Here is a 14608-nt window from a genome sequence, read left to right as displayed (position 1 = left end):
TGTAAGAAAGAAAGAGAGCACGATGATAACTAGCACAACGCTAGTTTCATGTAAAGCCTCGGTCACAACCGGCCGTACGTGCTCCTACGGCCGGTCTACATGCAAAAAACGCACAAGAGCGCGCGCGTGTGACGTGCTGATTTTCGAGCCGTAGACTGGCCGCAGACCGGCCGCAGAGGTTCTTTGTCATGTCAAACAAACTCTACGGACGCTTACGTTTTTTTCAGGTTGCAAGACAAACTTACGGCCAACGCGCGTCTTTCTCCACGAACAAAAAAAAAACGCAGCGATTTGGGAAACGCCAAAAATCACACGGCCAAAAAAATCGTACGTCCGGTTGTGACCTAGGCTTAACCAAACCACAACACTCTCCGTTGCATGCAAAAATAACCACACAGCCTTAGATTAATAAACTTACCCCATCAGAAAGAGAAACGGCGCCTTGCACACACCAATGCCTCCGATGGAATGTAATCCTTGCTTCCTTTTGGTTGGGTTTTTTTGCTAGAAATGGTTATCTCCGATGTAACTACCGTGCGTCCGTTTGCTTCGCGGTGTTTCAGCTCCTCTGCGATCTGTTTAGCTTGCTCATTCCATAGTGAAATGACATGCCTGTATGCAGCTTAAGTAGCCACGAGCTCAGCTCGTATTATACAGCTGATTCGCGAAAAAAAAAACCAAAAGACTTAAATCGTCACGTGAATGGCCCATATGGTAATTTACCCACACCCCCCAGCAGGCTACAGTCCTGACGAAAACGAGACAATTTGCAACAAAAAATGTATGCTTTTCCAACAAAACAATCTATTATCTGAAATACTGATTGCATTCTTCAAGATCTCAACTTGCACATGATGGGGGGGGGGGAACGATCACAAATTTCGAAAAAAAATGCTTCTTTTGCAATTATCTCGGCTTCGTTTCGGCCGACATGTGTCCCTGGATTCGGTGAGGCGTCACATATTTCCGTTATTGCGCTCTTTTCCAGTTTTTCGATGTCTGTTGGTCTGTTTTTCTCTTATAAATATGCATGAAGAATATCCAGTGAAGGTTTGGTAGCCTTTCAGGTGTTCAGCGCGTCTGTCTTTCAGTCTTCCGCTTTTAACGAAGCAAACCTCGCCGCCATGTTTGTTTACAGACCATCAGTCACTCGCAAGCGCGAAAGTTTTACATTTCCGACGTGTCTCTCCCAGTTTTTCGATGTCCGTTGGTTTTCTCTTGTAAATATGCATAAAGACTATATAATGAAGTTTTGGTAGCCTTTCAGATGTTCAGCGCGTCTTTAATTTCAGTTTATTTATTTAGTGCTTAATCCGAGCACTGAATTAACACACACTCGGCCGACAAAGAAATGATTGTGCACGTGCACAGCAGAAAAGTTTCGTCATTGAACCTTCACATGAGCACCGATGTGCGACGTCGTGTTGTCAAGACAATGTGCGCTATTGTAACAATATTGCACGCTCGTTCTCCATTGGGGAGAGTGGCGTAATACATGGAGGATAAGCGATATGATATTGCATACCATCAGTAAACCTGCTAGAATGGAATAGTCAAGTCATTTGTATCGCGCTTTTAACAATAATTGTTGCAAAGCAGCTTTACAGAATTTGAAAGACTTAAAATATGAGCTAATTTTATCCCCAACGAGCGCGACGGTGGCGAGGAAAAACCATAGACATATAAACATAGACGCCGCATTGAGCTGGTGGCCCGTTGCTGGGATACGTCAGAGTGTCCGCCATATTGGATGTGGCAAATCTTCCCCGTAAACCAATGCAAGTAAATGGACTGAACTTCATAAAGCCCATTTCTACAATAATATTTAACTCGATGCCTTTTATTCACCCATTAAGACACACACGTGTATATATTTGGGAAACAAACAGGCATCAAAACAACATGTATAACTTTTAATGTGATGGTTATAAATAGTGTGCGAAATACCCGTCAATATTCTGAATGACCGCCAAACTGAGTTCGGCCAGGTTCTAACGTCATACCAAAACAAAATAGGCTACATCACTGATTCCTTCACATTCAGAAAGGTTAAAAACGTTCATCATACGTTCAAAAACTTTCATCATAGTGTGGCACTGTATTCTCTAATTCTCACTGCTTATAACTCTACACCTACCCGGTGGAGATGAGCTGGGAAACTGGAGACTGAAGGAACAGCTCCCCCTCTGATCCTGACTGTCTGACCTGTTCTGTCCAAATCGTCCGTTCTGAAGTGTTCACTGCAGAGCATGGATGACGGAGTAGCAGAAAACCCTTCCCGTCGCACAGTTGTCTCCCACTGCTTTTTCATGTCTTTATTTTTGGGAAACCTACATAGTATGTGAAAAGTTAGCTAAGCAACTAACAACAATCAGCGTAGTTACGAAGGAAATACTTCGTTGTTTGGAGACAGGTTTCACCGAGCGGCTATTATGCGCGAGACTTCATATTAGCCCCAAAGTCAGAAAAATCCGTTCGTAAAATTACATTATAATGACCAAATACAATGAAAAGTATTTTTCCAGTCTCACCTGTGAAAGGTAATCCCATGTGATCTCGTTCGGACGGTAAACCTGTTGGTACAGTTAAACGCAGCACATGAATGAGGCATCTTTATTCTCGGCTACTGTCTAGACGCTATACCAGAGACGGCTGAAGAATCTCCACTTTGCCACATCCAATATAGCGGCGAGGGTGACGTATGATTCTACACAGAAGGCGGCATCTATGTTTGTGTCTATGGGAAAAACTCCCTCAGACGGCACGAGGAAGAAACCTCGAGAGGAACCAGACTCAAAAGGGAACCCATCCCCATCCGGGCAACAACAGACATGACTATAACGTTAACGGTCCTAACAAAGTCAGCTTCGTTGATGCTATAAACGAATAGAATAGAATGTTTTTAATGCATAGAAAAAGTGTCCTGTATGTATAATAATTTCCGATATCTTCTCTTGTGAGGAAATCGATGAATTGTTTTGATAAATTTAGGGACTTTGTGAATGTGTCGATATAATAAAAAGAATCAGACGTTGGCTTGAAGATGTGAAGTTTTTCTCTTGTTGGAAAACTCGTGCTTTTCATACAAAATACATCGCGGATCTGCGTGGCACGTATTTAAATAATATTGGCTGCCGTTGAGTGGTCTATCGGAAGTTTTATGTCTCCAATGTGTGTCTTTTCCAGTTTTTTGATGTACATTGGTATGTTTTTCTCTTGTAAATATGCATGAGGATTATCTAATGAAGTTTTGGGAGCCTTTCGGATGTTCAACACGTCTTTCTGTTCCCCGGCGAACAAAGAAATGATTCTGCGCATGCATCAACTTCATGTTAAAACTGTTAATGTTATAGTCATGTTGTCTGTTGTTGCCCAAATGAGGATGGGTTCCCTTTTGAGTCTGGTTCCTCTCGAGGTTTCTTCCTCATGTCGTCTGAGGGAGTTTTTCCTTGCCACCGTCGGCACAGGCTTGCTCTTTGGGGATAGATTAGAGATAAAATTAGCTCATATTTTAAAGGACCCATGGCATGGTGGTTTGTTGATGCTTTAAACGGGCTCGTGGAGGTTTCCGGATGTTATATCCGCAGCCTTTCTCGAAATGAACCCTCGGCACATAGATATAGCCTCCTGGGAGAGCCCCATTTCAGCCGTTTTGCTAATGAGAAGCATGGAGGCGGGGAAGGGTAGAGGGTGGGGGCGGGCCATGGGGGGGGGGGGGGGGGCTTGACCAAGCTGCGGGCATGCTACCTGTGTGTGAACAGTAGCAATGGCAGGTCAAGCAACAGTCCAAGCTTTCGCTTTTGACCCGGAGTCTGACCCTGGTTTTGTAGCGCAGAGTACCTGGCTAACTGCAGGAAGCGGTTAGCTGAACAGCTAATGTAGCCATTGCAAGGCTAACGCACTGATTTTAAAACACGGCAAAACGACATAAGTTATACACTTACTTGTTCGGTGTTTGTTGCTGATGCGGCAGGGATGCTTGGTACGGACCCAGGCTTCAGTGACAGTTGATGTGCAAAACCTGCCCTGTACTGTCCCAAGTTGTGGAAACATTCCTCAGGAAAATGCTTCCGACAAACATACACCGTCTTGGGTAGACTCGACGGCGTATTATTGGAGTAAATAAAATTAAGCCACTGCGTCTTCAGGGGCTCTCCCGTCGGCAGTAAAAACAGACTCTTTTCTGTGTTGTCACATCCATGTACAGCGCAATTTCCATGTTTCGCTTGCTTAGGTGATGCCATGTTGTTGTGTCCTCTATGGTCTCCTCACTACAACTGGGCGGGGCAATCCATACAGTGGGTGGGAATCCGGGGGGGGGCGTGGGGATCATCTCCCTTGCTGATGTAGTAAAGGGAAGAGCTTATCAACGCGCCATTTTGACGCGCCATTCTCAAATGTTGACAAATGTTGGGCATAGTTTGGTTTACACATTCTGACATTTCTAGCCACTGGGGTGACTTAAGAAGGTCAGAGGAGCTCATTTTAACGTTAAACCTCAAAGTGAAAATTTCATGCCATGGGACCTTTAAGTCGTTCAAATTCTGTAAAGCTGCTTTGCGACCATGTTTATTGTTAAAAGCGCTATACAAATAAACTTGAGTTGACTTTCTCATTGGATATTCACACCAGCGCCGATGCGTGGCGTCATGTCTTGCCAACCATCCATGCAATATATCGTAAACCGTATTCAATGCTCATTTTCCATTGGGTAGAGTGATGTAATACATGTAGGATAAGCAATATGCGAACAATATCGCATGCTATCAAACCAAACAAATGAAACCTGCTTGAAGGGAATAGAATGCGTTTTTATTCCATCACAGAAGTGTCCTGTACGTATAATCATCACTGATGGTCACTTCGCTGCTGCTGAATGAATAATTGTTAAATACAAGATGGATATGCGATCTATATTTATATAAAAAAATATTATAGGTACACACACCATTTAACACAACACTCAAATCATTTTATAACGCATATACTCGCCATATGTTTTATAATGTGTGTATATTGCATGTACCTAGAGAGCAATGCATATTTATAACGTGGTTATGAGACAGCAGTGACTGGATGTGTTGTAAGAGATCCCTCTTTCTCCTGTGCAGATGCCATGGCCGCCAGGCACAGAGTGTGTGGCTAAGTATAACTTCCAGGGCACCACAGAGCATGATCTGCCCTTCTGCAAAGGAGACGTCCTCAGTATCCTCACGGTCACTAAGGTAGGAATTGGCACAGGGACAGAGGAAGATCCTCACTCACTGAAGCGGGAATTACAGGAACATATGAAGAGCTCTTTTCCAAAATGCTATAGATCCATTTTGATTGTTTTTGAGAAAAATGACTTTTTTTTTTTTAAACACAGACCCAAAAATAAAATAAACCTCATTCCTCAGATGAAAATGGTTTATTAGAAAAGTCTGAAGATGTCCAACTTTGATTACATAACCAAAACTTTTTTTTTTTCCCAAAATGAGAGATCCATGAGTTTTTTCCAAATCGCTATAAATCCAGGAACTCAGTTTTGCCTTATTAGCTGCGGTGTTTTCACCTGCTGTATCAAAAGTCTACGTTCCAACCTGGCAGGACATAATAATAAATCAGTATGGGTGCAGGTCATATCAGAGTTCCTCACTGGATGTCCAACCTCACAAAACGGAGTCAAATCCATATTTTACTTTGTATATGGGTCTGTCTGAGAAACTGGTCTCTCATTTGGGACATTATGGTCAAAAAATAAGTTTTCTAATTTTACTTTTTTTTTTTTGCATTTCCCTAACACTCAATGTTTCTTTTGTCATGTTTAATAAGAATAAAGATAGTATCTTGCTTTATCTGGCCTCCACTGTGGAAAATGTTTTTGATTACAATTCAAATGCTTTTGTAAAATTGATTTCCGTATAAAATAACTCCATCATGAAGAATTAAAGCCCCTCCTTCACAGATGAGTGAAAATATTGAATAAATTTCCTCTTTTTGATTGCTTTGGTTAAAAATGCCAAGTTATGATGACTGAAATGATTTTTCACTTAAATATGAATAATATGATACATTTTGGGTATTTGATATGGCGAAGTAGGACACAATGGAAAAATCAAGAACACACCGGAAAGATGAGAATAACAGCGGTGGGAAAAGAACAGCGACTGTACCGGCTGCGGCGCGTGAGCAACGGGACATCACTACCGCTCCGGGCGGGGGCGGGGCAAAATGCCTGGCCGTAGATTCTATCAAAAGTTCGATCTAAATTGACCATGGTTGCAAAATATTGGCCAAAAATACGCAAACACTACGAAATATGAAAGAACGCTACTAGAAAAGAAAGATTTCTACATTGTTTATTTGGCAAGATTATGCTAAAGTTAATGTTATTCATGTTAGCGTAACTCTGTGTTTACATGCTAACTAAAGGCCAATTTATGCTGACAACCCAGTCCTCGCAGATAGCGTCTGCGTAGCCCCCCCCCACCTTCGCAGATGCTCTGCGTGCACCTCCCAAAAATTGTGACCACCGCAGAAGCCTCGCAGACAAGAGGGCTCTGATTGGTCCACTCTACATCCGCTGTACACGCACTTCCGCTTCCCTACTTTCCCGGTTTGGTTTGTTTTCACGACCACCATTTTAAAAACACGAGCGAAGATGGAGCAGCACGAAGAGCAGTTGATTGAGGAAGTGAGGAAGTACGGACATCTATACGACTCCAGTTCTAGTCATTATAAGTAACCGGAGGATAAACACTCCACTAACCACACCCACCAACTACTCCTAGCGACTTCGCGCCCCCTTGCGTTGTGGCGGTGAATAACATCGCGCACGCCTATTACTCCCCGCTCAACGATAAATTACAACTGTCTGCGAAAAGCTATCTGCGAAAGCCTTGTCGCAAGAGCATGCAGAGGCCTTAACAGTGTCCAAGTTAACTAGCTATGTGTTAACGTTAGCCATGGACAAAGCTACGGCAACTCGGCGGGCAAATCCATAGAAAGTCATTTGACTAACCAGACTGCATGGCTATTGCAACGTTATCGCTAGCTCTAAAAGCACAGACAACTTCACTGCAAGCTTTCTCTTGGAATAAAACGTTTATATACCTCAATATGCTTCCGCAGGTTGGATGGCGAGTTTTTGTAGGCCGTGATGTGCGCCGTTTTAGGCAAACATTTAAAACTAAATGAATCTTTAATCCTTTCAGAATACTGAAACTTGGGTTCTAGGTGTAGCCATGGGTGCGCACGTTCTCCAGAAGAACCGCCTCCTTCCATTCAACCATCAACTGATCGTGTTAAATAACGCTGCTGAGAAATCGAACTTGATTTTATACAGTCTATGGATGTGACGTGACCCTAGTGATTACTGATCGGCTGTCTCAGTGTCACCTGCGAAAAAACCATCAGGTTTTATGAAAGAAAACGAACATCCACTAAAAAAAAAAGCTGCTTCATAGTAATGAGGACCTTGAAAATGAAAGAGAAATCGAAATTTCCTGAAATGGAAATTTTATTAAAACGCTGGATTTTCAGGTTTTTTTTGTTCGTTTAAGGCACATTTACAAAATTTAAACACGTTTTCAGTTCAGATTGTCTCACTCTTTCATTTGATATATTACACAACACTATGACAAGTACTTAAAAAAAGGAAAAAAAAAAGGCCCGTCATTGCTACTGTAAGTTTTATAACACTCCTCATTATGCTTCTTGGAACATTTTGTTCATATCCATTTTTTTTTTCCCCCCTGCATGGAAGAGTCATCAGAAATGCAGCTCGTTTTTGAATAAATGAGTTGTTAAAAGCACTGAATTGTTTTCCCCCCTCATGGCTTGGTTTGCTGTGTTTTTAGTGCTAACAGTTTAGAATGTTAATTTGGAAATTTGGATGTTCGTTTAATTTTTTCCAAGTCGGAAATCATGAGGAGAGGGGGTGAAAAATTTCAGACAGCCACTTGGGTATATGATGGAGATTTGAATAGGATCAGCTGTTTGAGTACCGTTTTTGTTTTCCACAGGACCCTAACTGGTACAAAGCGAAGAACACTGTGGGGAGGGAGGGGACGATCCCAGCCAACTACGTGCAGAAACGAGAAGGAGTCAAATCAGGAGGGAAACTGAGCCTGATGCCGTAAGTCTCTCTCTGTATGTGTGCCCCGATTGTGTCTCTATAGAGGATGTGCAGTCACGTGACCCGTCCGTGTTTACTCCGCCATATTGGACGGCTTCAGGATTGTTTACCTTACGCGAGCGTAATGGATCCAGGGAGTAATCCCCAAGAAAATTCGGAAAATACCCCATCTACATCGCGCGATAACTTGTCTAAGTTTGTTCAGCATCTTGAAGGTGGCGTGAGGCAGCGTTATGTGGAAAAGTGTTCCAGGTCGGGGATTGCAGGTCCGTACAACTTGCCACAATCCTTGTTCAGGGAAATTCGGAGCTGCGGTGCTGGCGATTTGCCCGATCTGGCCTACCACGACATTTTACAATTTTCTCGTTAATCATGTTACACTGGCAAAGCCCTCAAAGCTTACAAGAGCCTGGTAGCTTATAAATATTTTGTGGGATGGGTATCCCAGCTATACCTCTGGAAGGTTCTGAAGAAGAATGTCTACTTGATAACCTCATGGGTAAGTGGCATTAAGACGTTTATCATATGGCCCTTTTCCACTACCCTTTTTCAGCTCACTTCAGCTCGCTTCAGCTCACTTCAGCCCGACACGGCTCGCGTTTCGACTACCAAAAACCAGCATGACTCAGCTCATTTCAGCCCTGCTTAGCCCCTAAAACTCGCACCGTTTTGGAGCGGGGCTGAAGCGAGCCAAGCCGTGCCGAGTGAGGCTGGGGGCGTGAGCAGACACTCCCCTGTGCACTGATTGGTGAGGAGGAGTGTCCTCACATGCCCACACACGCCCTGCGAGCATGCTGGGATCTGTAAACACCGCAAACCCGGAAGAAGAAGAATTACGAATTACGAGAATTTCTGAAGCCTTATGCGCCTCGCCTCATCTATACGCTCTTGCCAGTATCTGTTGGCGTTGTCGGTGACAACAAGCCACAGCACCAAGACCAGCAACACTAACGACACCATGTCCTCCATGTTTATTGTTTACTATCCGGGTCGTGAGACTACCGCTTAAAAGCTCACTGAATCAGTGACATACAGAGCATCGTGGACGAGTTCGCGGAGCGCAAGGCTCGTCGTATGCCCTTCAAATAATGCGCGCAGTAGGCTATTGATGTTTTATTATGAGCCATGTACAGTATGTCGCCGAATGTTTTTTTGTTTGAGTTACATGTTCGTTTGAAGGACTTAATGTACAAAATAACATAGTTGCACCCCGGAGTGTTGAAATTGGTAAACACAGTGCATTCAGTGAGGTTTGCACCGCCCTCCTTTTATTTCTGACTCTTCCTGTCACCGCTGCAACCTCTGAGCGCTCATTCGTATGCCCTTCAAATAATGTGCGCAGTATAGGCTATTGATGTTTTATTATGAGCCATGTACAGTATCCTAATGTTTTTTGTTTCTGAGTTACATGTTCGTTTGAAGGACTTGATGTACTAAATAACATAGTTGCACCCGGTAGTGTTGAAATTGGTAAACACCGCAGTTGCGGACATTTTGTAGCCTAAAATGATGTTATGATAAGCTTTAATAAAATGCCCGGTCATTTGCCCCGCCCCCGGCCCGGCTCTGACTTGTTCCGCCACTGTCACTGATGTCACTGTTTGCGCTGCTTAACGACATCACGTGACGTCCACCCACTTTCGCTAACTCCACCCAATGCGTCCACCCACTTCCAGCCAGCACGGTTCAGCGCGGTTGTAGTCGAAATGCAACTTCAATAGCCCCGCTCAGCTCGACTCAGCACGGCACGGCTCAGCCGCGTTTGTAGTGGAAAAGCGGCAATAGACTATGCAGGACGTTTTATCGTAACATGCATGTCAACCTATACGGAATGTCCGTATTTTATACGGATTTGATTCAATAAACGTAGTATACGGGCGTATAAATAAAGTTATACGGATTTTTAAAAAAAACTTCAATATTTATTTAGAGCTATAATCAATTCCCACGATGATAAGAGCGCATAACATTTACAACCGTACTGTACACCACAGACAGCCAGTAAAGAGTCTTATGAAATCGCGCGTTATCTTGTGGTAGCGAGACTTCGTTCCGCTTTTGATCATGCGCACACCGCATTGCGAGAATCCCGCCAACCAGGAAGTCATAGACATATAAACATAGACGCCGCCTTCTGCGTAGAATCATACGTCATCCTCGCCGCCATATTGGATGTGGCAAAGTGGAGAATCTTCAACCGTCTCTGGTATAGCGTCTAGACAGTAGCCGAGAATAAAGATGCCTCATTCATGTGCTGCGTTTAACTGTACCAACAGGTTTACCGTCCAAACGAGATCACATGGGATTACCTTTCACAAATGAGACTGGAAAAATACTTTTCATTGTATTTGGTCATTATAACGTAATTTTACGAACAGATTTTTCTGACTTTGTGGCTAAGGCCAAAAAAAAAAAGTGTGTTTCCGGTAACATGAAATACTAAAATAAGGTCGATAGGTAGGAAAAAGTGTTTTGTTTTGTTTTTTTATTTTATTTTGTTCGAAAAAATTAACACAAGTAAACATCTTACAAAATAGTATTTTGGCACAGAATCCTTTATACCACACATCATAATAAAATAAGTGTTTTAAATCTTTAAACGAATAAAAAAAATATATCGCGAGAGTTCGAGTTATGATCTACGGAAGCGTATTGCTGCCACACTCAAAAAAAAAAAAAATTGGCTTAGAATCAAGTAATTACGTGAAAAGATATTGTTAAAGTTATCACGTTTTTACAATATATTTATCATGTAATAACATCACGTAATTTCATGATACGAAATTATCACGTTATTTCATGATATTTTCATGTAATAACATAACACCTTATCAAGAAATAACGTGAAAATAACGTCCTAGGCTACTTCCATTAAAAGCAGACGGCCTAGCCTACTGTAGAACTTGGGTCGAGCAAAAACATGGCTGAATCCTGAATGACTCCTATTTGTATAAATAGGGGACTACATAGGCGGCAAAACGTAGTGTTTTTCCCTGCCATGGAAGTGCACTTGTATACTGAAGAGGAAGCAATTTGCATTACAGCCTTGAATGAGGATTCAAAATGGCGCCTCGGCTCAGTTTTCCCTTCCTCCTTCAGTATACAAGTGCGCTTCCATGTTTATGCAGGAGGGCTGATAGAAGTGGCGAAACATTTTACTTTTTATCGTTTCTTTCACAACTTGAATGCGTTGAAACAAAAAATTATGACCAACTAACGCCGCTTAGACTAAAAAATCAAGGGAAATTTGTAATAAAAACTTTACGGTCGGCAATTTCGACGCTGAAATTCTCGATCGGTCGAGTTACCGGAAACACTTTTTTTTTTTTTTTTGGCCTAATATGAAGTCTCGCGCATAATAGCCGCTCGGTGAAACCTGTCTCCAAACAACGAAGTATTTCCTTCGTAACTACGCTGATAACACTGTGTTTTTGTCGAACATTGGAGCTTTGTATTCATTCTGAAGGTTTATTGTTATTAGTATTGAATTAAAAGTAACTTGGATATATCATTGTTAATTGTCATTCAAATTTTAGGTAAATTATTTTAATTTGCATCTTATACGGATTTTATAAGGGAAATACGGATTTTGGAGGTTGGTTATACAGGTTTGATTGACCAAAGGTTGACATGCATGTCGTAAGAATGTTCGAAATCTAAACTCGGTTCCAGATAATGACAGGGTTGTAAATATGTATGTTTTTGTCTGGAAAAAAATCACAAATCACCGCTATCTTTATCTGTGCAGAATTATCATTCAATCTGAAAATCAACTTAACAGATGTACCAGGAGTATTGAATTAGAAGATTACACCTACCTGATATGAAGTGTTCACTACAAATTCGGCTGGTAGAACTGGGGTACCAGTTTTCTCTTCGCACAGCGGACACCCATTTTCCGCGTCTCTCCTCGTCTGTGGGGAATCTACAGTATAAAATGACAGGCCCTCCTTTTGGCCCTGTCTATTGGTACAACCAAATGCTGAACAAGATATAACCATTCTCGAAAGATCTACTCCCACACACTTGATAATTAGAACGGGCTCGTCTAAGTTCTGTGCACGGCCATGCCGTCCAAGATGGCAGATAAACAAATATCACGTCACGTGACGTCACGTGCACGCTCTCTATAATAGGATCATCAGTCCAGGAAATGACCTGCAAAGGCCAGACTGTGATTCTCCCATCCAGATGGTTCGTTGTGCATGACTTTCATCAGGTCCAGCTTTTTCACCATGCTTTCATTCGGCTCTTTCCCCCCCTCTTTCTTTTCTTCCCTAATTCAACAAGGTCGTCTAATCAGGGAGCTCCCGTTCCTGTTCGTTAATGACCTTGTGAGCAGACAACATGCTCCGATTTTTGTTTTATTTTCGTTTTGGGTGCCTCTCTCTGTGCCATCGGGGCAGATTTGAATGATGACTACATTAAAAAAAAAAGTGCTCTGTTCAATGTAGAATAAGGAGGAGAAACACAATGAGGCTTTTACACCCATGAGATTTTGCGTTCAAAGCCGTCCACAGTGCAATCATGAAGCAAAGGTTTCGGGTTTCTGTCATATTTAACAATTATCCATCTCCGGCTCAGTGAATATCGGTGATTTAATTATACAGGATGCGTTTTCAATGGAATAAAAACGCGTGTTCTGTTCCCTTCTAGCGGGTTTCATTCATTTGGTTCGATAGCATGCAATATTGTTAGCATAGCGCTTATCCTACGTGTATTACGTCACTCTGCCCAATGGAGAATGAGCGTTGAATATGGCTTGATATTGCATGGATGGTCGTCCAGGCAACATGACGTAAAACTTTCACGCTAGCAAGTGAGCAACTGTGACAATTTGTAAACAAACATGGCTGCCAGGCTTGCTTCGTTAAATACGGAAGGTTTTGAGAGAATTTTGAAAAAGAAAGACGTGTCGAACACCTGAAAGGAATGTGTTTGTATAATAATAATAATATTGGCAGGCTTTTTCGTGGTATCAGATATATCCCATTCAGCTACTCGTCTTCGATTCGTTCAATATCGTGCTCGATGAATGGAATATATCTGATATACCACAAAAGAATCCAGCCTATATTATTCACCGATGTTCACGGAGCCTGAGGCGTATAATTTTTTTTTTTAATAATTCATTTCATATAAATGTGCAATCTCTCTCCTGCTGGCTTTTTTTTTTTTTAATATTTGTATATGTAAATACTTTTTTTAAATTTAATTTATCTAGAAGTTTTTCTCTATTTTCTGTTCTGTTTATCCTGTAGTGATGCTGCTGGAATTTTAATTTCCCTGAGGGAACCCGCCCAAAGGGATCAATAAAGTTCTACCTAATCTAATCAAACTTCAAAAGCAGCATGCAAAAGCAGACTTGTCACTTATTTACGCCGAGTCACATAAAATACTTTTTTGTTTTGAAAACTCGATAAAATAAATCACAATTCCACCTTCCCTTTGAATAGTTTTAGACCAAACTTCGGAGCATCTTTCGTGCTTTTAGGAACTGGATTTTCTTTCATCATTTGTAATTTTTCCTCACTTACGCTGACCGCAATCGGCCGGCATTTTGGCGAGTCACTTGAGGTGATTACAGGGATGAGAATTTTCCGCCGATCGGCGGATTTCCAACTTTTTCAGACCAAAATGATCGTTTTTGAGATCGATGTAAATCCGTTGAGATTTTTTTTGGGGGGGGTGTATGGTTAATGATCTGTGGTCACCTTATAACGTCGTCTTGGTGGTCTCCGGGTTAACACACTCGAGTCTTTCGGCATGTCGTAATTAACATTCACTTTTGCGACAACGGTCGACTTATTTGCGGTAGAATTTTCTGGAAATCCCATCGCATGCAGTGTATAAACACAAGTACGCATGCTCTCCACGCGTGGCTTGCAATCACCGTTCACCGACCGTACACACTGTTTGACGATACGCATTGGTAACATCAGAAAGACACGTCAAGTTTATTTGTATAGCGCTTTTAACAATAAACATTGTCGCAAAGCAGCTTTACAGAATTTGAACGACTTAAAATATGAGCTAGTTTTATCCCTCATCGATCCCCAATGAGCACGCCTGCGGCGAAGGTGGCAAGGAAAAACTCCCTCAGACGACATGAGGAAGAAACCTCGAGAGGAACCAGACTCAAAAGGGAACCCATCCTCATTTGGGCAACAACAGACAGCCTGACTATAATATTAACAGTTTTAACATGAAGTCAGTTTCGTTGATGTTATAAACTCTTCATTGATGGAAACTTGAGTGCAAAACTGTTCATGATAACTGCAGTCCTAAAGTTAGCAAGTCAACTGTAGTCCTCAGCCATAAAAGCATTACTGTAAGAGTCCAGAGCGTCCTCCAGGTATAACCCTCAACTGTCCTCATGGGGCCGTCCTTCACAGGAGCGATGCGATAAAACTCCGACCAGACACAGGGCACCAGGATGGATCAGGCAGGTCTGAGGGGCAGAAGAGGCCAGCATCTCAATCCCAGGAT

General features: G+C 42.2%; 1 protein-coding gene across 1 annotated transcript in view; it reads left to right on the top strand.

The window, feature by feature from the left end:
* The window catches only part of LOC132888140 (tyrosine-protein kinase CSK), a 121370-nt gene that overhangs the window by 67217 nt on the left and 39545 nt on the right, over window positions 1–14608 (top strand). The window contains exons 3-4 of the mRNA XM_060924163.1: window positions 5112–5225; window positions 8007–8119. Coding sequence (XP_060780146.1) covers window positions 5112–5225; window positions 8007–8119 — 227 coding nt within the window. The remainder of the gene's footprint in view (window positions 1–5111; window positions 5226–8006; window positions 8120–14608) is intronic.

Source organism: Neoarius graeffei, chromosome 6 (assembly GCF_027579695.1).
Source record: "Neoarius graeffei isolate fNeoGra1 chromosome 6, fNeoGra1.pri, whole genome shotgun sequence".
Taxonomy (NCBI): Eukaryota; Metazoa; Chordata; class Actinopteri; order Siluriformes; family Ariidae; genus Neoarius; species Neoarius graeffei.
Note: the sequence above shows the minus strand (reverse complement) of the source record. Positions and strands in the feature narration are given on the sequence as shown.